The sequence below is a fragment of the Mugil cephalus genome, chromosome 5 (assembly GCF_022458985.1).
Source record: "Mugil cephalus isolate CIBA_MC_2020 chromosome 5, CIBA_Mcephalus_1.1, whole genome shotgun sequence".
Lineage (NCBI taxonomy): Eukaryota > Metazoa > Chordata > Actinopteri > Mugiliformes > Mugilidae > Mugil > Mugil cephalus.
The window spans coordinates 940,249-965,744 of record NC_061774.1 but is presented as its reverse complement, the minus strand read 5'-3'; the positions used below and the strand labels follow the sequence as shown (position 1 = coordinate 965,744).

Below are 25,496 nucleotides of genomic sequence, written 5' to 3'. Positions count from 1 at the left end.
TGGTGAGGGTTGCTGCTGTAGAGTGCGTAGTATGTGTCTGGCTATTAAATTATTATCAGGTGTCTTCATCTCCTTCCCTGGCCACAGAAGACTCTGTGATGTCAAAGAGGATTTTTATAGGATTGCAGGTAAGACAAATTACAAATTACAGAACAAGTGTTAACAGTCATGGTAGGGTATTTATTGCTTCGTGTTACAGGTTTTTCCAGTGTCATTGGTGCACTTGACTGCACCCACATCAAAATAAAATCCCCTCAGGTGCCCATGAGGAAGATTTCATGAATAGGAAATTCCTTCACAGCATTAATGTTCAGGTGAATGTGCTGACTACCTGATCAGCAGCATTGTGGCAAAGTGGTCTGGCCCGGCCATGACTCCGGAATCTTTCGGCCTTCTGCAATCTATTGGTGCCTGTCACAAGGTGAGTCACATAACCTCTATTAATAACGACTTTTAACATCAGGACTGTGTCAAGAATGTCACTCTGTTTATAAGGTTGTGATGATGACATTTTGTATTCACAAGGGAATTGTCTGGTAGAGGATATGGGAAGCAGGAAAGCACAGCAGGCATATAATAATGCCCATGCCAGAACAAGGGCTGGGATTAAAAGGAGCTTTGTTCTCCTTAAGGCACTCGTCCAATGTCTACACCATCTAAGGTCAGCACAGACAGGGCATGTGACATTACTGTGGCCTGTGCTGTTCTCCACAATGTCGCCTTTCCAGGTGACGACAGTGGTCGGCTGGTCAGAGACCAATACGTCTTAAATTATTTCAGTTAAAATGCATTCTGTATATTTAAGATGAATATGGCCTGCAAATGGCAGAGACATTTCTGTTATTTTATACTAATTTGGCCTATTGTTCTAAATACTCTCTGTATACAGGCCTGTCATTTGTCTGTTCATTTGTTAAGTATGGATTAGCCCTGCATTTATTTCAGTGTGCAGACATGCAGGGTGTATTATAGACAGACATTTGTGAATGTGTATTTGTTCTTGTGTTGTATAATATCATTTCATTATGAGCTTTCTATCTTGTAGAGCACTGTATGATTTCAGCTTTAAAAAGAAGCTGATGGTTTACTTGCTTTGAATCATCCTTATTTAATAAAAGAACATCATGTTACTCTCTTATATTTATATGGGATATATGGGGAACTAAACTATACACTGATTGCAAAATCATCTAAAATAATTTATCTAAAATGATTGCAATTAATGAGGAAAAATGTTTAAATAATGGCATTGGGTCTAGTTGAATGTGATGATAATGTGTAGTGGGCAGTGAAATAAATATTGGTTTCCATTTGTTGTGACTGCTGACTGAGATAAGAGATGAGATTGAATAGATCCTGGAACTTAGGCTGATAGGATAACCAACATACCCCGGCTTAATGCCATATCCTGGTTTTGTGCAATGGAAACCCCAGGCCTCCAAATTCACTAGATCCCAAAATTTATCAAGTAGGCTATCTGTGAGACGGTCCAAAGAGCCCCCTCCCCTCAACCCAGAGGACCCAAGGGCCTCCGCCTCCCACAGGCCTCGTATACACCACAGGACACCCTCAGCAGGCCTATGTGCACTCTCTGATGAGTCAAACAGTTTTGGAGGATAGGGGTTTCCTATTAAGATGGTGGTCATAATGTGTTGACTGACCAGTGTATGTTACTAGCAGCAAACAGCAGAGGGGTATGGAGAGAGCTGAACATTCAACATTTAAGGTAATTGCCAAGAGCCACATACGTATTCTACTCGCTATTTGGGTTTCTTATCCCAACATATTGTCATTTTATCTCAATATCCCAGGGGTCTATGGAAATCTTTGCAATACAGGACCTGGTGCAGTGTGGAGTGGTTAAAGTTGAAAGAATGCAGCTGCAGTGATACCATAGTCATAATTGTAGGCTAAAAAGTTTTGTGTAGTGTAGGACGTGATTTTTGGATGTATTTGCGTCACCCTCTTCCAGGACGCCCTCCTTGAGCCATGGACCGTAAAAATGATATGATAATAATGTGGCAACACGAGGGATAATTTACTCAGTTATGTCTCAAAACTCTTTTCTCTTTTGTATCCTGCCGACAACGCCAAGTTTGTGGCAACACGAGGGATAACTTACTCAGTTATGTCTCAAAACTCTTTTCTCTTTTGTATACAACCGACAACGCCACCTTGGGTTAGGGCCCAAGGACCCGTATTAAAGGTCAATTACCAACTATTACAAAAGGACACAGGTTCGTTCAATCAGGGAGAATAGGAGACGGAGTTCAATTATCACATACAAAAACTTTATTTTGGCACTCTAAAATAAACAAGGCATGGGACAAAATGAAAATAATAAAAAACGGAGCCAACTGAGAAAAAGGATACGAGCTGGGGCTTACCGGCTGGAGGAGGAACCAACATGGGGAGTGACGTCCACAATAAAAATGAAAAGGGGGGCACCCCACTCACACAACCAAAAAAACGTGAGGAGCGCACAAAATAAGCAGGGACCACCACACACACACACACAGGGGACCAACACCACCCGGGGAAGAACCACCACCACCGTCCACCTCCAGCTCTAGGGAAAATAAAGCACAGTCAACAGGGCTCACAATTAAAGGAAAACAATATCCCACAATATAAACGAATTAAAGAATAATCAATTAATACACTAAGGAATAATACAATTAGATTAATCAAAAATCAAATTAACAAACAGATTAAAAAGTCTCTGGCCAGAGATATCTACTCAACAGTAATCGTAACTAATCCATTTCTGACAAGTAACTGAGGGCTGAAATTAAGAAGTTTTCCCCCAAATAGAACATAATTACAATAAACTCCCAAAATGACACCTTACTCAAGCAAAGCAAACCACTTAACCAAAAAATAAATAACCACAATAAACTTTACTATTAATCAGAAAAAGAAACAAAATATAAATAAATGAATAAACAAAATTACACCACACCTTGAGAATTGCATTTAAAACGCACACACACGTAAGCACTCACGCACACACTCACGCACACACACACTCTAATCTAGGGGCTGAGGGTCCGGACTGGGCTCGTAATGTCCAGCACAAGCGGTAGCCACACACCCACGAACGCGCACCGCCACACGTGCAATAGCAGCAGAAAACCCGGGCCAGCAGCGCGAAGCAGGTCGACCCAAAACGGCCGTCAAGAACCCGAAGTCAGGAGCAGCGAATTAACAGGAGCAGCGAAGTAGCAGTAGCAAGGTAGCAGTAGCGAAGGGGCGAGGCAGCCGTGGCTAATGAGCCGGAATTATTCAGTACCAGTCTTACTCTGCTTGGCGTCCAAACTACCGGCCTTTTATCCGGTCGGTTTCGGTCTCTACCAAAAAAAAGGGAGAGGGGTGAAGAGCGTAGCGGCGGGGGACAGCCACCACAACACCAACAACCAGCACTGTTAGAGGGAGAGGAGTGGAGAAAGGAGGAGGCTCAACACCTGGCCAAGACAATTAGCAGCAGCAGCACACCGCAACTCACCTAAACGCCAGTGATAGCGACCCCAGTGCCCTGCCAGGACCGCGTGGATGCCGGATCTATCGGAAAGGTTATGTTTGAATTAACTGACACTAACAAGTGTGGACTTTTACCGGCATGCTAATGCGTGCCTACCTGTCCGATGCGGTGAGCAGTGGGGACAACCTGGAAGTGGGCGGGCCGACGAGGCAGGAAGCGAGAGGACAGGGGGGAGAAACCTCTCCTACTTTTATCCTCTCTGTGTGACTAATGATTGGCCAGAGAGGGCAGGGTGAACCGGAATTATTCAAGACAGTGGTGCCTCATACCACTACAATAAAATAAATCTGCACACTCCATGGCAGGGGCGCACAGCGGCCAGTGTTCAAAAGTAACAAGAACTCATCTGGAACTCAAGTTACTATTTAGAGGCAGGGCCAGCGTACCAAAATACAAAGATAAATACATAAACTGACTTGAAAGATTTAACGCTAATGTTTCGCTCATACACACTGCTCACTCGTTGTCCAGCATCTCGAAATGCGATGGCAAAAACACACAATAATTGATTCAACAAAGTGACAATTTTGGTTACGCTATTCACAACAGTTACTCGTATTCTTTAATGTTTTCCGCTATGCGAAACGGAGTAAACCTGCTGTTCTTTAAACGCAGTCTGGTACAACTCGACGTTAACGTGGAGACACGGGGGAAGGAGTCGAAGGCGGAGTCTTCACTGGGAGAAGTTGCACGTTATTTTCCTCCTAAAAGCTTTAAAAGTTAAAGTGGGAAATAAAAGTAACCCGCTAATCCGTTTCACAGTAATAAAGATTCCGTTCGCATGCGCTCTGTCCTCGAGCCGTAAAGCTTTCAGCAAAACGCTTGGTTGGCAAATTCAGTTCAGACGGATGTTTTCATCACGAGTTGTAGTCTGCGGTCGACTCCTGAGATCCCGACGTTAAACTCAAACGCGTAAGCGCTGCACTCATTCCTGTAAAATCTGGTAGGAAAAGTTTCAAACTTTTTACTGCCAGAAAGACACAGAAGCTCGATATTTGCGTTTGTCAGTCCTCACTACATTGGAATCAGCAATGGATACCAAACGAATGCCTTCCTTGTGTCAACTGTGTTTCAGTAGACTAACGTGTGGTCTCATGCCCCCAAAATAATAATGTTGTTTGGTGCTGCTGTCTGTGAAGGCCCCCAATGCTGAATCTAATTCGGAACAAGCTGTGTGTGTTTCATTTTGACCCCTACTCTTCAGGGGACAGCATCTGTGTTGAAGTCATCTACTCTGCAGAAAGAAGCTGTAGTTGCAGATTGATCCTTTGGGCATGGTGGTTTGATGATAACACTCAACAGTCATATGACATACAAGGGTGAATGATTAATAAGGATGGCACCTTAAGCTTTCCTTTAACACCAGACTCACACTGGTTTGCCCTTTCAACAACGTACTGCAAAACTAAAAAAAACTAAAAAAAAAAAAAAGGAGAAGTAAACTCTGGTTGTCTATGGAGAAATCTATCATGTTGACACAGATTGCAAAGTCTGTGCATTAGCTTTACCATAACTCTTACTGACCTGCCTTATTCTGCAGATTGTCTCATGCAGTGTTTCGCCTCCGCTGTTCTTCTTCAGAAGAGAAAAACATTTGGTAAGCTGCAATGTATTAAGTTATATTCTAACTATTAGAGAAAGTTAGTGGATCGTTTTTGTTCTCTATTGAGGTGAACTGAGGTAGTACGCACGAATCTCCCCCGTTCTGTCAAGTCTGCCAGCATGGCTCGGTACCTTAAGTATTTCACCACTGTGGGCGATGAGCAGCCGAACCAGTTGGAGGATGAAGAGCTGCTCGTGGCCAGTGAGGACCTGAGTCCTGCTACAGCGCAAGTTCCACCTGCACTGACCTTCAGGGATTCACTGAAGAGGCTGTACAGCTCAGAACATTTTCAGGTATTCCATTATAGTCTTTTCACAGATGATGCTGAAACCGATGTTCTGCCTGTAACAGTGATCACATTCAAGATGCTTAAAATCAGCCTGTGTACTAGAAGCCTACTGCAAATTAAAACGATGCTCATGCATTAATGCTGCTGAACCAGTATAAGCATCGATCTACTACTAGGAAACTAGGTAATTAAAATACAGTTATTGCTACAGGTTAAGGAGGTTAATGAGACATATTTTTATTTTTTTCAAGATTTTTCTAATCTTTGCATTCGTCTTCAAATTTGAAGTAACTACCATTCTGAGCCCCAGGAGTGCTGCAAACCTCTGGTGTAATCTTGGAGAAACTGTATTTTCAAAAGATATTGTTATACTGTAAACTGTATTTAAGCACAATAGTGTCATGGGGAATGGTGTGACAATAATATGAACATTATGTTATATCCTAACAGTCCTGCATTCAAAATGTTCTTTAACTTGGCTTTTAGATAGCAGTGGTGTGTTTGGTAATCCTGGATGCCATTTTTGTCCTTGCGGAGCTGCTCATAGACCTGGCTGTCATCGATTTAGAACATGGCCATATTGCTCCTGAGGTCAGACATCAACCTTTCCACTGAGTTCTGATTATTACATTACATTGCTACGATGTAACTAACATTTAGTTTCACAGGTATTTCACTATCTGAGCCTGGCTCTTCTCACCTTCTTCATGGTGGAGCTGGCTGGGAAGATGTTTGCCTACCGCCTTGAGTTCTTCCAGCATAAGTTTGAGGTATTTGATGGTTTGGTGGTGGTGGTGTCCTTTGTGTTGGATGTTGTTTTCATCTTCCACGAGGACGCCTTTGATGGGATGGGTCTCCTCATCCTGCTCCGACTCTGGAGGGTGGCTAGGATTATCAATGGTCAGTGCTCACCGGTGAATACAGCCATCTAGAGCTTCTGTTATTGTAGACCATACAGGTGGAGCTGACTATGTTTAATTTCCTGCAGGGATTTTAGTGTCAGTGAAAAGCCGTGCAAGCCAGAAGATCCACAAGCTGAAGGAGAGTTACGACCACCTTGTCGCAAGAGCCACAGAGCTACAGGAGCGTGGGGATAAACTGGTGATTACTTATACCCTCTATTTTACATTTAACCTTTAAATAGAGATCAAATAAAAGTTATGGGGACATTTTTTTTAAAAAAAAGACATTCTTATATGTAGGACTACATGGGCAGCAAACTATGGCATCTGTAAAAAAGCAACAAATCAATTTGTCTCTCTGTTTGTCTCTATCATGACAGGCCCAAGAGAACCAGAAGTTGCACGCTCTCCTGAAGAAGCACGGCATAGAGTTCTGACTCATCAAGCCAACTGTTGTGGTGCTACTGTTCACCAACATTTCTATCAACAGTCACACTGTATACTTATTTTACACCTAACTTCAGTACCCTCTGCTTGTTTTGAGAACATTCAACTTCTTAGATATTCGCATTTATATATGAAATGTCAAATATATACTGTAGATAACTGGACTCCAGAATGCTCATTAATATCTTTTGCAGACTGATGACTTGTACATAAAATTACATTTATATCTGCTAAATGAGACTGTATGTCATATAAAACAGATTTCAATAAATATTCCAGAGTGAATGAATATATGTAATAAATAGGTGATTTTATTTATTAAAACTTCTTACAAAACTCGTTCTATACATGAGACAATGGCAGATTGATCATCCAAACTGTGCTTGTGGTGATAAATGCCATATAAACTATGTTTGGTGTTGCTGTACACTGGTGAGTGGAACATGTTGTTGGATCAGACAAAAGGGAAGAAAAAATCAAATGGTAATTTGGCAATGATGGTGGGTGTGGCTCTGTAACCAGGAAGAGCAGCAGCTGATGTTGGTATGAAGGCCACAGAAGTTCTGATCGGCAGGATGTTGCTTTCTCCAGACACCACGGCCTGTGGGAGCATAAACACACACACCAGATAAGATTCACCATCTAGAGAAGCTTGCATTGTATATGGTTTCTACAGCTGTATTACCATATTACATGTGAGCCTCTAGATTCTACTTTCTGCTAGAGTTGGTTAAAAAGAGAAAATACTGAGGAAAATTATGCATGTCCCACATATATTGAAGTATGAAGTATATCTTAAAGTATGAAGAATGAAGCATAAATATGTTGGTCCTTGTACTGTGAACTATATGAGTCAAATATTAAAAACTGGCTAAAATCAAAGATTTAAGAAGTTTATTTGTTTAAGTCATTAGTGCTTTTACATTGACAGCTATGCTCAAAATTTGACTTTCTGAATGCAGTCCTTGTCCCAGTTTACATGCAATGGAGAATAACTGACAGGAACATATCCTCCAAACGATATGTGTCTTTTCAGCAGGTTAATAAGGCTCCCTTTCCAGTTAACCTATTACGTAATATAATAACTGGAGTTGTTCATGTGGCCGGCAATTAAATAATAAGTTCGATAATTGTACAGCTTTTTTTTTAATCTTGTACGTAATGTGCACACTACTTATGGTGCAGATAAGACGAGCGCTATCCCGCAGGTGGTTCTTCTACCAGCTCTGTTAACCTTCTTCTGCGGCTGGCTTTCTTGGATGTTTTTGTTCTGGGGTCATACGTTGTGGAGCATGTGCACATGCACTGTCTAGTTAAACTCCTATTAGGCATATACATGCCAGAGATTTACTATTGCATTATCTGGGTGTCTTAATCGGAAGATATGATATTAGTCTAAGTAATGCATTTACATGCGCTCAAGTTGTCCAGCAAAAGTCGGATGAATGCAATAATTGTTTTTTTTTCAAGTGCATGTATATATACTGATTCACGGAGTTGGTTGGTTGGACCCATTTTATTGAAAAAGTGGGGTAGTGGGTGGTTGGGGAAAGAAACTAAAGTGAAATAGTACTATAGTCATGAAGTAGCAAAATAGCCATGAAAATGCAATGTACATAAATATTATTTGGCCGACTGCAGCCGTTGTTTATTTGGATTTTTGATTTGCTGTTGTTATCCTTATTAATATTAAAATCAGTGAACTGACAAAATGTTTACTGTAATCTGATCATGATTCAATTCCGGGCTGATTAAAAAAAGTTGCCTCTGGTCATTTCCTGGATGCATGGATGGCGCTCTGCAATGGTACAATATTCTGAAGGCTTCTCAAGTGGAAGAAACAAGATGACTTGGGGATGATAACGGAACTGAGGCTATGTCTGTGGATTATCACGCTTGTAGATGTTGCAATGTTTTGGTAAATGTGACGTCACCGTAAGAAATATCTGCTCTGGCTGAGTAATCAATGTCAGGAAGGATGCAAATTTTATGTGAATACTTTTAGGCCCAAATGTTTAAGATGGTTGTGCTTGCTTTCTAACTTATGACAATCATTTGGCTGCTGTATCATCTGGTTCTTCTGGTTACTATATTGTAATGGTGATATTAAGACTATGTGTCTGCTGGGCTGAGAATTGAGCAACAGATGTTTATGTTGATGATATAAGTAACAAACAGCTGTGTTTCTGTGGCTAAACAGTGTGATCATGACCCACATTGCTTTTGATGATCTTGGTGTCTCAGGTTCAAAATATGTTGACTGATGCCACTCAAAAGCCCTGCTTGCTTTTATGGCAAACTAAATATCAAAGATATCAATATGAGTGCAGAAATTGTCATGGACAAGTCGGATGACAGTGTCGACTGTTTTCAGTGTCGGATGACAACCAGGATATTTACGTGGCGAAAAGAACAGGAAGCATCCAGTGTTGAGGCTGGCGCGGTGTACAAACTGAGCTCAAGTACCTCTCCAGCAACCATCGGAAACTGAATCATTCTCCCCACCTTGAATTTCAGCCTGGGTCATTTTTGCTGGACACCGTCACTGGTCCCAGCCCTGATGCCGTCTGTTTGTGTGGGTTTTTGGCCAAAATGCCAAACTTGAGGTTCTAATACAGTAATGCAGTACTGCTTATAGTGTGCTTTAGTGTTAGTGTTGCTATTCCTACAATATTTCTTTATCCTCTCTATATATAGACATTTTCACTCCACCTTTTCCAGTGTGTTTCCACATTTGGATCACGTATAAGCACACTTGGTTTCCGAGGCTGTTGGAGCTCTGAAGAAATAGCTGTGGAAAACCATATGAGTATATGAATTCTAAAAGTAATTGTGAGCCTTACCAAAGTGCTGGTGTTGGTCTGGATTACTTCTTTGATGCTTACTACCTGAGCTTGGGGGTTCACCAAGGATCCATATCTGGTCCATTCAATTTCTAAATGGAGTGACAATGGAATGTTGCAACTCTGTGCTTCCTGCAAATGACAGACACAGTGTTGGATATTTCTCATCAACTCCTCTGAATACAAACACCTGTGTGATATAACAATATAATAATCTGTATGACCAGAATGGAGCCTCCTTCTGCTGAAAGTACTGTAGTGTTGTGCCCCAGTGAAAGATACTGTAGATTGTTGTGACCTCTATGGCCAATGTTACTGGCAAAAGTCGTCTTAAAAGAAGTCACAGTAGGTTAAGTTTCATACTGAACTAACCCATGGATAAAAATTGTTCTTGATCTGCACCCAGTCCAGAGGACTGTCTAGTCGTGAGTTTCCAAAGGATGCCACAAACTGGGGATAGTTTGGTCCTCTGAGAATGTCCAGAAGCAGCTGGGAGACCAGGGAGCAGTTGGCAGTGTCCTCTAGCCTGCAGAGATACGACAAGTCACTCTCACCTTTGTTTTACCATGTAAGGCAGTGCTACCTTTTTCATGGGAATAACATATGTTGAGTGTGTGGATGCTTGCCTTAATATGCAGCCAGACACCGAGTCTAGACCAAACAGGACTGGAGAGCGCTGGTGTGGACCCTGAAGACAGTCTTGGTCTTCAGCACTGCGAAGCAGAGACAGCGTGTCTCCAAGGTTGATACTTCTAGCAATCCCAGTGGAGAAGACTGTTAAATGCAAAACCTACAAGTGGTTGTTTGAGTTACTGTTGCCTTTCTATCATCTTGAACCAGTCTGTCCATTCTCCTCTGACCTCTCACATCAATAAGATATTTTTGTCCACTCAACTGCCGCTCACTGGATATTTTCTCTTTTTTGGATCATTCTCTGTAAACCCTAGAGATGGTTGTGTGTGAAAATCCCAGTAGATCAGCAGTTTCTGAAATACTCAGAGCAGCCCACCTAGCACCAACAACTATACTACATTCAAAGTCACTTAAATCCCCTTTCTTCCACATTCTGATCCTTGGTTTGAACTTCAGCAAGTCATGTGATTGACTGATTAGCTATGTGTGATTGAACAGGTGTACCTAATAAAGTGGCAAGTAGGGTTGCAAAATTCTGGGAATTTTCAAAGTTGGAGACTTATCATGGGAATTAACAGGAATAAATTTACAAAATTGGAGGTTGGCCCTCAACAGGAATCTTAAATATGCACACGTGGACAAAATTGTTGGTACCCCTCGGTTAATGAAAGAAAAACCCACAATGGTCACAGAAATAACTTGAATCCAACAAAAGTAATAATAAATAAAAATAGTATGAAAATGAACAAATGAAAATCCGACATCAATTTTGAGCCATGGTTCAAAAGAATTATTTTAAAAAATAAACTCACACTCAACATGGACCAGAGGAAGCGAAGAAAAGAGTTGTCTCAGGAGATTAGAAAGAAAATTATAGACAAGCATGTTAAAGGTAATGGCTATAAGACCATCTCCAAGCAGCTTGATGTTCCTGTGACTACAGTTGCACATACTATTCAGAAATTTAAGATCCATGAGACTGTCGTCAACCTCCCTGGATGTGGCTGTAGGAGGAAAATTGATGATGAATCAAAGAGATGGATGATACGAAGGGTAAGAAAAGAGCACAGAAAAACTTTTAAAGAGATTAATGGTGAACTTCAAGCTCAAGGAACATCAGTGTCAGATTGCACCATCTCTCATTGTTTGAGCCAAAGTGGACTTAAAGGGAGACGACCAAGGAGGACACCATTGTTGAAAACAAATCATAAAAAAGCCAGACTGGAATTTGCCAAACTACATGTTGACAAGCCACAAGGCTTCTGAGAGAATGTCCTATGGACAGATGAGACAAAAATAGAACGTTTTGCCAAGGCACATCAGCTCTATGTTCACAGACAAGAAAATGAAGCATATCAAGAAAAGAACACTGTCCCTACTGTGAAACATGGAAGAGGCTCTGTTATGTTCTGGGGCTGCTTTGCTGCATCTGGCACAGGGTGTCTTGAATCTGTGCAGGGTACAATGAAATCTCAAGACTATCAAGGGATTCTAGAGAGTAATGTACTGCCCAGTGTCAGAAGGCTTGGTCTCAGTCGCAGGTCATGGGTCTTGCAACAGGATAATGACCCAAAACACACAACTAAAAACACCCAAGAGGAAAACATTGGACTATTCTGAAGCGGCCTTCTATGAGCCCTGACCTAAATCCTACTGAGCATCTTTGGAAGGAGCTGAAACATGCTGCCTGGAAAAGGCACCCTTCAAACCTGAGACAGCTGGAGCAGTTTGCTCATGAGGAGTGGGCCAAAATACCTGCTGAGAGGTGCAGAAGTCTCATTGACAGTTACAGGAATCGTTTGGTTGTGCAACAAAATATTAAGTTAAGGGTGCCATCATTTTTGTCCAGGCCTGTTTAATGAGTTTATTTTTTAAAATAATTCTGTTGAACCATGGTTCAAAATCGATGTCGGATTTTCATTTGTTCATTTTCATAGAATTTTTATTTATTATTACTTTTGTCAGGTTCAAGTTATTTCTGTGACCATTGTGGGTTTTTCTTTCATTAACCGAGGGGTACCAACAATTTTGTCGTGTGTAGTTGGGGAAAATATATTGTAGCATACTTTTGGCTAAAACAACCAGATTTACTTCAAGTACACTCAATCACATGCACACAGCACACTGCCTACTGCAGGGCTATTGAGGCCACACCAGCTGCATACACTGTGCATTCCTCCATCACATGCACAGATGAATTCTTGAACCCTGGAGGCCACAGTTTTGAGCCCAAAGCACAAGACTATTGAAGCCACACATTTGAGCGCGCGGAGTAGTAAGTTTTGATCATATTATGGGGTAAATATATTTGATCTATAATAGTATTGATGTTTAACTTGGAATCATTAAATAAAAATAGGTGCTACATGTTAGCTATTTTTCATTTCATTGACCATTTAAAAGGCTAGCTTATTATGGTGGTGGTAGTTACCTCAAATGTGATTACATTTATGTTTGGATATGATCCAGTTTGTTTAAATTACCCCCAATTTACAGTTAATTCCCATAAATTCCCATAATTCCCATGTAAAGTTTACAATTTGGAATATTTCCCAAATTCCCCAGCTTAACTTCCCATGGAAAGTTTCTGGAAATTTACTAGAAATTTCCCACCCCTTTGCAACCCTAGTGGCAAGTGAGTGTATTTTGCATTTGCATTTTCCCCATCTATAAGAAGACTGAAAAGACGCAATAGCTGGTGGGGACTGGTATAGCAACGTACACATACTGCAGTTCTGGGCAACATACAAGCAGTTATACAATGACGAAAGCTCTTGAGAGTATCCATTTACTACAGCCGTTCACGGACACATTAACTTTTCTGGTTCATGTGGAAATCCATTTTCAACAGAAAAACATAGTGATCATTAAAAAATATCATAATTTTGACTTTATCAAAATGACCTTCTTAGACTTACACAGACTTATACCCTGTATAAGAGACATCAAGACATACAGGTAAAGGATATTCTGCTGTTCTTGTTCCAGACACAAGAGGTAGTCCAGCCACATAACCTGGATTTCCGCTGTAGTGAACAGTCGCCTCTCCACCATCCTCCTGTGTATCAGACACAAGACAAAGTACATTATGAAGACTTAATATCAGGAAAACGTTTTCTCATGTCACACACATTATATATATATATTTCACAGAATCATTGATAACAATGCATTGTGCACATACAAACACTGAAGCAAAATTGTATGTGTATAGCTGATTTGATGGAACACAAATAAACTGTAACGCTAATAACGAATGTGTTGATCTACATCTTGGATCGTGACGTTGGAATTACCAACTTTCGCAGTCAGTTTGTTGAGTGCTGCATTTGAAATGTTCTTTCTGGTTCAAATGAAATGCACTTATCTGACCTGGTGTGTGGTCCCCTGTCTTTGTACCAGAACATTGTTTACATTCTGCATGCATTGCAGTTATCTTTTTCACCATTTTATGTGCTTACTAGAACTTATGTATTTTTTGGACTATTTTCTGTTTTCTTTAAGGCCTCCTTCCGTCGGTGGCGTTGGGTGGACGGTCACCGGTGGTTGGGGGGTGTAGGGGGCCATTCTGGCCTGCACCGGCATGTGGTCGCTTGGTCGGTCTGGGGGTGATCGCTGTCACTTGCCATGTGCGCCAGGGTGTGGCGTGCCCCGTGGCTATGGTGGTTCTCTGGTCTTGTTACCCATGCAACCCACACTGAGGTGGTGGTTCTCGGGGGCTGGGGTTTCTGACCTGACTCTGGGCACTGGTAATGGTCTCACTCATATTTAGGGAATGCCCACATGCCTGTGTGTTGTCACCTGCCAGCCCATGCTGGATCACATCAATAAGAATTGATGAGACCCGTCTAATAAGGGCTGGAGTGTTCTTACACTCCATCACTACGTGCCCTATCGCAGACTGCTCTCCCCTATTGGGACACCCTTACCCTCCCTGGATTCTCTCATCTCTCCAGAGATCTACACAGCACCCCCCTGTACCCAGTCAAATCTGAGTGAGGTGATTTGGGAAGCACAGAACCTTACACATCACCAGTTTCTGTCCTTTGTTCTCTCCCTCTATTCAGTGAGGTGTAGCACTGCCCTCCCTGCCACACAAGGTCACTCCACTCAATAAAGATCAACAGGATAGTTCCCAGGGTAGTGATGGTCACACTTATGCACTGAAGTAATAAAATATTCAACTGCAAGAATATAACTGCATCAACCTCATATAATGTTGACACCCTGTGGTGTTTAACTATGTAGACAAATGCAGACAAAAAAAAAATAAAGAAAAAGGGTGTGACATGAATGGACAGATAAGTAATATACAGCAGTGTGGTGCACTAAGAGCCCATTTAGTAGATAAACTCTTAGAGCAAATATTAATATTTACATATCAAGAAAACACTTTTGTGGATACAAATTAATAGGTTACTGGCCAGTTGTGATACATTACCTGGACATACATGACCTGAAACTCCTGTTCCAGTGGCAGCATGGTGTCACTGACAAATCCAAGCAGCAGAGATACTGTCACGTTTACTATCTCACCAACTGGGTTGTACCTAATCGTAAAGAAAACCTGAGGAAATACACAGGCTATTACGGAGTGAAATAATTCTATGTCTAGATTTCCAGCTATACGTCTTTGTGTAGTTACTGTAATGTTGATTTTTTTGTCACAATATATTGATTTCATATGTTTCAACAATGAGGTCATAGTCATACAGAATTTGATTCTGAATTAAACTGAATTAAATTACATGAAATAACTGAAAAAAGTATTGCTGACAATGTACCCAATATCTAACCACTTGCTCCATACACTCTATGTCACAGCACTGTGGACTGAGCTGTAAATGAAAAGTTGGTGTTGTGAAACCTTACACAAGAAAAATATAAATTTTGGGAAGAAAAGGCACAACTTCTTAAAGTTTTTGATGTCTAAGATTTGGCTGGTCTTTATATAGATAGTTTGTAAGTCCCAGCGAACTGTGAAATGTCAGTTTTGGCTCCCTTCCCATCCACTTATATAGGACTTGGTACGTCTTAATTCAAAATAACCACCAGGGTGTTACCAAGATGGCCAGACTTATCTCCAAGGACTGGAGCATGTCTGACTGTTATTCAACTAATCTCAGAGCAAGAGTAAGATGAGTGTAACTGCCTCCTGGACTGCAATATTCGGTTTCTAACATGGACAGGGCTGCATCAGCTATTCCCAAATTCACAAGTAAAGTCCTCCCTAGGTTTGAAGTCATCATTGAGGTGTTAAATGTTATTTTCTAGAGCTATTGTTATTTCTTCATACAGTCGTATTTAGAAATGTAATAGTATTGAGTACTCATATCTGTAGTCTTTATCAGCATTATAAGTACTTCTATCTGGTGTGAGTGCATTCCTAGTAGTAAGTTTGAAATACATGTTTTCCCAGGTAAAATTTTAACAGCTTTCTATTCAAATTTACTCTACAAAGACAGTGTTGGCTGATTTACCTTCAGCACTACATTAGCACAGAGGGCAGGGCTGAGGAGAAAAGGACTGAGGTTTTCTCCACCACTTATCTCTAGCTCAGTCTGAGATCCATCTGTAGATTGCAGGATAACTGAAGCTACCTCCACAGGAACAACCTCCAGCAACACAAGGAAATCACACATTAGCCATTTGTCCTAAATCAGCTTGCAGAGAGATGAAGGCAGGCAGCCCATGCTAAGTATTATGCTCACTGTAAATAGTGGCATCTCCCAAGGAAAACAGTTGTACAGACGTTGGTTGATAGCTTAGCTGTAGCTTATTAGCCAAATAAAAGCAGACACATTCATTGTTGTGCAGGATATAGCTCAGTCAATTCTTGGTAAATTGAAATTAATACTATTGTAAAATACAGATCATGAAAATCAGTGGTTGCCTGGATGTAGGAAAATAGACAGCTCAGTAAACATGTTGTCAGTAACTGATTACTTGCTTTTTAGGGGGAACTGAGCATAGGGTTATGTAATTTCCTGTTTTTGAATTGCTAAGTTGGTCTAATTTGCTCATGTCTTGCTAAATTTCGTGTGGCTGTGGTGACATGTGAAGATTTTGAAGTTTCTTCTCTGAGTTTCTCATTCTCCTCTCATCTGCTACAATTGCTTGTCCTCTAGACTGTCACAGGGGGCTGGAGCCTATCCCAGCTGTCATTGAGCGAGGGTGGGGTGGGGTACACCCTGGACAGATTGCCAGTCTATCACAGGGATAACACATAGACAGACAACCATTCACACTCCGTCCTATGGCCAATTTAGAACCACCAGTGAAGTTAACAAGCATGTTTTGGACAGTGGGAGGAAGCCCGAGTACCCAGAAAGCATCCAAGCAAGCACGCTGAGAATATGTAAATTCAAAACTCATTTTGCCATAGCCTACTACCACCTAGAAGAAAAGACTGAAAATTGGTAGGGGTCCACAGGTATGCAATGCTTTTACTTGGTCTGACCAAAGTGTCATCAGGACCTTACAGATATCCAACTGTGGGCATTAATTTATTTATAAATCTGAGCATGGACTGTTTTATTTGATGATGATTTTCATACACAGGTATAATATACCTGACCTTAACAAAAACATAAAAACAAACCTAACGCTGCACAATGACTTTAATGAATGATTTTCAAAATTATTGTATAACTAGTTACGCTACAGGACTCTAGATTACTTATATCAGAAATGATATAGTTCAAGGTATTGTAATCTTCTGTGCTTCCCAAACAATAATCTAAAACACAGTTCTGAATTCAGAAAACACAGAATATCAGAGAATTACCACATTTAAGTAAGCATAAAAGTGAATATTTAGCATCTTTGCTTGGAAAAAGCATCAATTCATCACCTATTAAAACATTTGTCAATTCCTTTCTGTCACTAAAATATTAGAAATCGAAATGTCTGTGAAGGTTCTCAGTCATCCAGGTCATGGTAATCCAAAAAAGCGTTGAATAAGGTCAGCTGGACTTGTAGAATTTCTTGAAGACGTTTCGCCACTCATCCGAGTAGCTTCTTCAGTTCTGTTAAACTAGTGGGAAATTGAGGTTTAAATAGGAAAAACTCTGTGGGTAACACCCACCAGAAACTTGCTTGACCAGAAACTGGGGTCACTAATTACCATAATGGCTGATACTTACCTGTCCTTGAATGGGGGGAACTGTGTGCCTAGGCTAACTTACCCTATGAATAGAGCTCTAATGAGGCTATTGTCCATGGGAACCTGGAGGCTCAATGTGTGAATGTTGTTGAAACTTCTTGGGGACAGAAGTCAAAACTGAATTATAAATAGTTGGTAAATTAAATCTCAGTCCACCTCCTCTGTTTAGAGAAGGTTTCTCCATTTTGACATAGATGGCTTCCTTAACTCCTCTCTCAAACCATCTGTCCTCTCTGGCCAGGACTTTGACGTTGTTATCCTCAAAGGAGTGTCCTTTGTCCTTCAGGTGGAGGTGGACTGCTGAGTTGTTTCCTGATGAGCTGGCTCTCCTGTGTTGGGCCATGCGCTTGTGTATGGGTTGTTTGGTTTCCCCAATGTACAGGTCTGTACATTCCTCGCTACACTGAACCGCATACACTACATTGCTCTGTTTCTGTCTAGGTGTTTTGTCCTTGGGGTGGACCAGTTTCTGTCTTAGGGTGTTTCCAGGTTTGAAATAAACTGGGATGCGGTGTTTACCAAAGATTCTCCTTAGTTTCTCTGATACCCCAGCTATGTAGGGGATGGTGATGTTCTTCCTTCTGTTTTGTTCCTCTTCCCTGTCCTTCCTGGGATATCTTTTTGAGCCTTTGACAAAGGCCCAGTTGGGATATCCGCATGTCTTGAGGGTTTGTTTAATGTGTGTTCCTTCCTTGTCCTTGCCATCCTGTCTGGTGGGGACAGTCTGTGCTCGGTGCTGGAGGGTTCTGATGACTCCCAGTTTGTGTTCCAGGGGGTGGTGTGAGTCAAATAACAGGTGTTGATCTGTGTGTGTGGGTTTCCTATATACTTCTATGTTGAGGCTTCGATCTTCTTCAACACGTACCAAACAGTCCAAAAAGGCCAGACAGGCCCCGCTGATGTCCTCCCTGGTGAACTTGATGTTGCTGTCCACTGTGTTGATGTGTTTAGTGAAAGATTCCACCTCCTTTGTCTTTATTTTAACCCAGGTGTCGTCCACATATCTGTACCAGTGGGTGGGAGTGGAACCTGCAAAGGTGTCCAGAGCTCTGGTCTCTACTTCCTCCATGTAGAGATTGGCCACGATCGGTGACACTGGGGACCCCATCGCACAGCCGTGTTTTTGCCTGTAGAAACCTCCATTGAACTGAAAGTAGGTGGTGGTCAGGCACAGGTCGAGTAACACACAGACTTGTTCTGGGGTGAGGTTGGTTTTGAGGCCAAGGTGTCATCCTTTTGTAGTCTTTTCCTTACTACATCCGTGGCTTCTCTCGTGGGGATGCAGGTGAACAGAGAGTTGACATCAAAGGACACGATGGTTTCTTCTGGGTCCAGTGTGATGTCCTTGACTTGTTCACAAAGTCCCTGGAGTTTTCGATGCGGTGTGGGGTGTTGCCTACTAATGGAGAGAGGATGGATGCCAAATGCTTGGCAATGTTATATGTGACAGAGTTGATGCTACTGACAATGGGTCTGAGTGGGGCTCCCTCCTTGAGTATTTTGGGGAGACCATAAATACACGGTGTGGCTTCCCCTGGGTACAGACGGTAATAAAGGAGTCTGTCGATGACCTTCTCCTTTTCCAGTTGTTGTAGGTAGTTAATTATTCTGGTTTTGTAGATGTCATGAGACATCTACAAAACCAGAATCCACCACCCCCTGGAACACACACCGCATCGAAAACTCCAGGGACTTTGTGAACAAGTCAAGGACATCACACTGGACCCAGAAGAAACCATCGTGTCCTTTGATGTCAACTCTCTGTTCACCTGCATCCCCACGAGAGAAGCCACGGATGTAGTAAGGAAAAGACTACAAAAGGATGACACCTTGGCCTCAAGAACCAACCTCACCCCAGAACAAGTCTGTGTGTTACTCGACCTGTGCCTGACCACCACCTACTTTCAGTTCAATGGAGGTTTCTACAGGCAAAAACACGGCTGTGCGATGGGGTCCCCAGTGTCACCGATCGTGGCCAATCTCTACATGGAGGAAGTAGAGACCAGAGCTCTGGACACCTTTGCAGGTTCCACTCCCACCCACTGGTACAGATATGTGGACGACACCTGGGTTAAAATAAAGACAAAGGAGGTGGAATCTTTCACTAAACACATCAACACAGTGGACAGCAACATCAAGTTCACCAGGGAGGACATCAGCGGGGCCTGTCTGGCCTTTTTGGACTGTTTGGTACGTGTTGAAGAAGATCGAAGCCTCAACATAGAAGTATATAGGAAACCCACACACACAGATCAACACCTGTTATTTGACTCACACCACCCCCTGGAACACAAACTGGGAGTCATCAGAACCCTCCAGCACCGAGCACAGACTGTCCCCACCAGACAGGATGGCAAGGACAAGGAGGGAACACACATTAAACAAACCCTCAAGACATGCGGATATCCCAACTGTGCCTTTGTCAAAGGCTCAAAAAGATATCCCAGGAAGGACAGGGAAGAGGAACAAAACAGAAGGAAGAACATCACCATCCCCTACATAGCTGGGGTATCAGAGAAACTAAGGAGAATCTTTGGTAAACACCGCATCCCAGTTTATTTCAAACCTGGAAACACACTAAGACAGAAACTGGTCCACCCCAAGGACAAAACACCTAGACAGAAACAGAGCAATGTAGTGTACGCGGTTCAGTGTAGCGAGGAATGTACAGACCTGTACATTGGGGAAACCAAACAACCCATACACAAGCGCATGGCCCAACACAGGAGAGCCAGCTCATCAGGAAACAACTCAGCAGTCCACCTCCACCTGAAGGACAAAGGACACTCCTTTGAGGATAACAACGTCAAAGTCCTGGCCAGAGAGGACAGATGGTTTGAGAGAGGAGTTAAGGAAGCCATCTATGTCAAAATGGAGAAACCTTCTCTAAACAGAGGAGGTGGACTGAGATTTAATTTACCAACTATTTATAATTCAGTTTTGACTTCTGTCCCCAAGAAGTTTCAACAACATTCACACATTGAGCCTCCAGGTTCCCATGGACAATAGCCTCATTAGAGCTCTATTCATAGGGTAAGTTAGCCTAGGCACACAGTTCCCCCCATTCAAGGACAGGTAAGTATCAGCCATTATGGTAATTAGTGACCCCAGTTTCTGGTCAAGCAAGTTTCTGGTGGGTGTTACCCACAGAGTTTTTCCTATTTAAACCTCAATTTCCCACTAGTTTAACAGAACTGAAGAAGCTACTCGGATGAGTGGCGAAACGTCTTCAAGAAATTCTACAAGTCCAGCTGACCTTATTCAACGCTTTTTTGGATAGAAATCGAAATCTGACAACTTGTTAAAACAAAAAATAGGCATACTTACTGTGGCATGTTTGTTCTTACCCTGTTGAGCAAAAAAACATTTGTAAATATATTTGAATTAACATAATCTGATTCTCTTCATATTTCCATCAACAACATCTTGTTATAGGGGCAGGGGGCAATAACTGATGATATCCTATGAGGGACAAGAATGTTTCGGGTTTTTTTTATCGACAGGCAGTGTGTGGCACAGCAAATGAGAGACTCACAACAAACAGTTGAACGTTAGTGTAGGTGTCTATGCTGAGAGCTGACAGAGAGCTGCAGTCCTGATCCAAGACCATACGCTGAGAACATCGATTGCTCTGATCCTTTAAGAAGGCTGTGAAAAGAATCGGGAAAATAAATATAATGGAATACAATGATGGCAATAATCTGTGTAATTAAATAAATTCACGAAAGATAACGGTGCCACATTCCTGGATTTCTGATGAATAGCTCAGAGGGTAAATGGTGTTTTTCAAACAAATTAAACTTTCCTGTGTTTTACTTTTATTTGAGTTGCACTTTGCCTAATGCAATTAAAATTTTGTTTGTAGTATGGTGTATATATTATCACAGCAGCTATGGGACACATCCATGAGTAACCTTTACCGGTGTCAAATATAACATTTTAAACGGACATGTCAGAAGTCGTAACACTACCAAGGAGAGAGAAACATACAGTATCAATGTTTAAATATTATTATGTGTGTCAATATATGTAGGTCTTTTCTTGTGAAGTGTATGTACCTGTTGAGCCCTGTCAAAGAGATCTTATCTTATCTCACAGGGTGTGACATCATGATCACAGCATGTTTTCATGTCAACTGCTGAAGCAGTCCCATAGGACCATGAGAGTTTGAAAAAATAAATGGATATCAGACTGTACTGCACAGACTCTGGCTCCAACTCCAAGATGGCACCTACCGTATGAAGTTGGGACTTTATAAACAGTTTATGGTAGAATCCTACTTCAACAGCCATCTGGGTTTATCAGAAAAAACAACAAAAGTGCTATATGATTAAATGTTTATTAAATTAAAAAAAAAATGTCAGTGTGAGACACATTTACTTGAAAGGGTCTGGTCTTTGGAGATGAGCGATAAAAATGTTTTTAGTTTTGCTGCTGAGTTGTTGATGTTAAAGCATGGACTTTTTTATTTGCTGATCTAAATATCAGATTCAGACACAAAACTAAGGAATATCAAATGCACCAGAAATGTACTACATGTGCATAGGACTTTCTTGATATGGTCACTATAGAGGACAGAGTTGTGCCACAGTTTTAAACATTACTCAGTAGTTACCAGAAGGACTGTTCACGCAGTCGGCAGTGACACCGGGTGCTGGCAGGCAGAAGAACACTCTCTGTCCACTCTCTCCTCTCATCACCACTGTATCCCCATACTGAATGCATAAACACAGAAGAAAAAAAATGTCTGGACACACCTACTCATTCAAGGACTTTTTATCATTTTTACTATATTCTGCTATGTAGATCTAAACCTAAGACATCCAAACTAGTCCAGATTTCCACAGATTTACCAGGCCCAAGTAGTTTTGATCAGATGTAGGTCAAAGACATATTGTTTTCTGTACTGTTTGAAACACGCCCCATAACCAATGTTACCAGACTCATATCCTGATAGGAATTGACTATTACACTAGAAGAATAGGCCCCTTCATACAACAACTCGTATAACAAAACGACACCAGCACAACACTAGATGGCAATAAATTCCAACAGGTAACGTTTGACAAGGCACACTGTTATCTTAAACCATATCTAGATTTATTTATACCACAGAACACAGCAAAAATACAGCAAATCCCTTGAATGAAATGACTGGATCTGTACTTATTTCATAATAATAATACATTGTCACATGAAGTTACTTCTTTAAAAGAGAGAGTCACCTGGTATCCAAGCGAGTCCTGCAGCTCTGCAGGGGACACATGAGCACTGTTCTCTGAACCAAAAATAAAGTTGGTGAACTGTTTAAAGAGTGACTCAAAGCTGTTTTCAGTTGGAAGCGCAGGCGAGACATAAGACAATCCATCAACACCTGCATAAAGCAAACATTCAGAAAGTGAGATGAGAACTTGTGTGAATGGTGCCTCAAGGTGCCCCCTTAATTCTTGGAGAAACCTTCTCTAAACAGAGCAGGTGGACTGAGATTTAATATGTCATGAATTTACAAAAGAGTCTTGACGTTTCTGATGAGTTTTATCCACAGAGTTTTCCTATTTAAACCTCAACTTCCCACTAGTCCCTAAGAACTGGAGAAGCTATTCAGATGAGTGGCAAAGCGTCTTCAAGGAATTCTACAAGTCCACTGACATTTCTTCATATGTTATATCTAATCATTAATCAGGACTTTCATTGGAACCAGTACTAGTCATTGTCAGGATTGGACTGCAGTAGTAGAATAAACAACAGCAAAAATATATTGGACATATTTTACATACCGGTAGTTTTTGTTCGTTTGTGAACAATGATCTACTACAACAGATGAAGCTGTTATAGCAGACCTACATACAAAGGCTGTTCACAAAGGCGCAACTTAATGATAGCTCATAATGAAAGCTGAGTGCTGCTTATAATGAGTTAGGATTACAGACAGTTGGTCAAATATAGCATTGTGTGTATTAAAAGACCATTTAAGCTGAAAAAATATTTAGTTGATTAAAATTTGTTTGTCATTAAATGTGGTGGTATTGTTTAAATGTTTTGGTACTGTACCAGCTACCAAATTCTTGCCATTGCGACATCTCTGCCCTGATGACTTACGGTTTTGCGAATGAATGCAGAAGATGTCATAATTAGTCTCCTTTTGAACAGACAACTGCAGCTCTGAGTAGCCCTCTATTGTGCTCCTTAAAGAGTAGTATGCTACGTCATGGCTGCATAGCTGCTTGCTGACACTGCAAAGTGACATGAGAGAAATCATTAGACCAACCATGACATTGGAGCTATTTTCTTTCTCAAACACACTACACATATACATAAAAAAAAACACACAGCAACACATTTAATGGGAACACACTATAATGAAACTAAATACAATACAAGACGGCCTGAACATGTGCTTTGCATTAAAACCCTTCCAGCATTGCAATTGGTATAATATCTTACTGTTGTATGGTATTGCATTGTTTTAATTTGTAATTCCTGCAGAAAATGTGGATGTCAATGACAGGAACTAAACTAGTTCAAACTATGGCGAAAGACAAAGTGGGAGGACGCTGGGATTAGTGCTTAAAAGGCTGCGTGTGTGGTGAACCTGCATGAAGGTTATTCCACTCCCACGGTTTTTACTTGGTCTGCATTAGTGACAGGCCTAGGTCAAAAAGAGGGGTTTTCAGATTCAATGCTGTGGACTACCAACAGATCAAGCCTTTTAGCTTTACCTGAACGACACCGAGTGGAAGCTTGTGGACAAGCTATGATACTTGCCTGACCATAGAGACTGTACAGCTGGTGAACAGAGCCACCTCCTGACGACACTCTTTGTCACAACAACAGTTGATGTCACACACATCCTTGTGTTCATCACAGGGACATAACCTGTCAACTGACACACACAAACACACAGCAAGGTTTAGGTTAGAATAACATTTCACCTCAGCTTGACTTTTTTTCTAGTCTTTAACTTGCTAACACAACCCCCAAAAACTCTGTGGAGTATTCAACTGAAAGAACAAGCTATGGGGCATATTGTTTATGATGCATTCATGTGTACTGTTACATAAATTCACAGTGATCTGGTTGTAATTTGGTTAATCATACTCCAAACTTTACATTTCTGATGGTATTATTTGCTGGCACACATTAAAGTAAAGCTTCTAAACCTAGTTAACTGGCTTAGTACGGTAGCGATATAAAAGGACAGGTCTAAGCTAGCTGGCTTCCGGTTTGTGATCCTCGTAGATTAACATCATGTCATCATTCAGTGACAATAGTAACCAGTTTATCAACGTGTAAGACAACACAAAAACACAACTTTGTGTTCTACTACACGAGAGGAACAAACTTTGACTAAAACTATACATACTAAAGTACACGAATGGCGTAAGCTCAGTGGGAACACTGGTGTGTAGCTACGGGTTACCGTTGGTGACAGGGTTGAGCAAACGCCCGGAGACGGGCAGGGGCTCTGCGGGTGCGGCTGGCTCCTCTGTGCTACTGGAACTCGTTGTTGAGGTTGTAAACTCAAATACCGTAGGCTCTGTTGTTGTGTAATAATTCGCAGTGGTATAGTCACTGTTCTTGTCACCAAACAAAGTCGCATTAAAGTTGTCGTTCGTCGTGTTTTCGTTTGTTGTGACCGCAGTAAACAAGATAAATAAACAGAAGATGTTTAAAATAGATCCAACGGTAGCAGAGGAGGCCGCCATTTTTGTTTAATCGTTGCTATGGTTCTTCTTCTTCTTGTATCTATTGGTGGGTTGCAACAGTGTCTTTGAAGGAGCATACCACCCCCTACTGTATCGGAGTACGTAACCTGGACTTCTAAATTCTATTGTTTAAGCATGTATCTTTCAAACACCGACAATAGCTCTCAGTGCGTCTTTTGCTCTGTCTCCTACAGTTCCTAATATAGCCTCAATATTCCATTTCTTTCACGCCTTATTTATATTTTCCATTAATCTTATGTGCACCACATTTAAATGTCATTTCATACTCCACACATTTATCTCATTAAATTTTACCTACCATAGACAGTGTTTTTTATAAACAATTGGTCGAATTGTAGTCTGGTTA

The 25,496-nt window shown here is 41.3% G+C and overlaps 2 protein-coding genes across 9 annotated transcripts; one reads left to right on the top strand and one right to left on the bottom strand.

The window, feature by feature from the left end:
- The first annotated feature begins 1,577 nt into the window (after positions 1 to 1,577).
- hvcn1 (hydrogen voltage-gated channel 1) lies at positions 1,578 to 7,080 on the top strand. 5 transcript variants are annotated; one of them, XM_047585671.1, is made up of 7 exons: positions 1,578 to 1,726; positions 5,082 to 5,138; positions 5,255 to 5,437; positions 5,920 to 6,024; positions 6,102 to 6,333; positions 6,422 to 6,534; positions 6,716 to 7,080. In XM_047585671.1, the coding sequence occupies exons 1-7, from the start codon at positions 1,697 to 1,699 to the stop codon at positions 6,770 to 6,772; spliced, it is 777 nt and encodes a 258-aa protein (XP_047441627.1). In that variant the 5' UTR covers positions 1,578 to 1,696; the 3' UTR covers positions 6,773 to 7,080. The 5 variants fall into 5 exon arrangements, with proteins under 5 accessions (XP_047441627.1, XP_047441630.1, XP_047441631.1 ...); XM_047585674.1 differs by lacking the exon at positions 1,578 to 1,726 and adding an exon at positions 3,865 to 4,453 and having other exon boundaries at positions 5,212 to 5,437; XM_047585675.1 differs by lacking the exon at positions 1,578 to 1,726 and adding an exon at positions 3,865 to 4,484 and having other exon boundaries at positions 5,212 to 5,437.
- tctn1 (tectonic family member 1) lies at positions 7,074 to 25,139 on the bottom strand. Of its 4 annotated transcripts, none has more exons than XM_047585667.1 (15): positions 24,844 to 25,139; positions 24,189 to 24,306; positions 23,523 to 23,656; positions 22,649 to 22,797; positions 22,039 to 22,138; positions 20,959 to 21,071; positions 20,751 to 20,771; positions 15,739 to 15,873; positions 14,700 to 14,825; positions 13,177 to 13,316; positions 10,252 to 10,338; positions 9,998 to 10,151; positions 9,671 to 9,757; positions 9,495 to 9,573; positions 7,074 to 7,383 (listed from the first exon to the last, which is right to left on the bottom strand). In XM_047585667.1, the coding sequence occupies exons 1-15, from the start codon at positions 25,127 to 25,129 to the stop codon at positions 7,259 to 7,261; spliced, it is 1,854 nt and encodes a 617-aa protein (XP_047441623.1). In that variant the 5' UTR covers positions 25,130 to 25,139; the 3' UTR covers positions 7,074 to 7,258. The 4 variants fall into 4 exon arrangements, with proteins under 4 accessions (XP_047441623.1, XP_047441622.1, XP_047441625.1 ...); XM_047585666.1 differs by having other exon boundaries at positions 10,252 to 10,389; positions 13,228 to 13,316; XM_047585669.1 differs by having other exon boundaries at positions 10,252 to 10,389; positions 13,228 to 13,316; positions 22,649 to 22,701.
- Between the last annotated feature and the right edge of the window lie 357 nt (positions 25,140 to 25,496).

Excerpts from the sequence above, each read along its gene's own strand:
- hvcn1 (XM_047585671.1), top strand. The coding sequence starts at position 1,697 with ATGGAGAGAGCTGAACATTCAACATTTAAG. Across the intron at positions 1,727-5,081 it reads CTGAACATTCAACATTTAAG|ATTGTCTCATGCAGTGTTTC; the intron begins GTAATTGCCAAG and ends CTTATTCTGCAG. Across the intron at positions 6,334-6,421 it reads GGTGGCTAGGATTATCAATG|GGATTTTAGTGTCAGTGAAA; the intron begins GTCAGTGCTCAC and ends AATTTCCTGCAG.
- tctn1 (XM_047585667.1), bottom strand. The coding sequence starts at position 25,129 with ATGGCGGCCTCCTCTGCTACCGTTGGATCTATTTTAAACATCTTCTGT. Across the intron at positions 22,139-22,648 it reads AGGACTCGCTTGGATACCAG|TATGGGGATACAGTGGTGAT; the intron begins GTGACTCTCTCT and ends TTATGCATTCAG. Across the intron at positions 21,072-22,038 it reads CTGCGTGAACAGTCCTTCTG|CCTTCTTAAAGGATCAGAGC; the intron begins GTAACTACTGAG and ends TTCTTTTCACAG.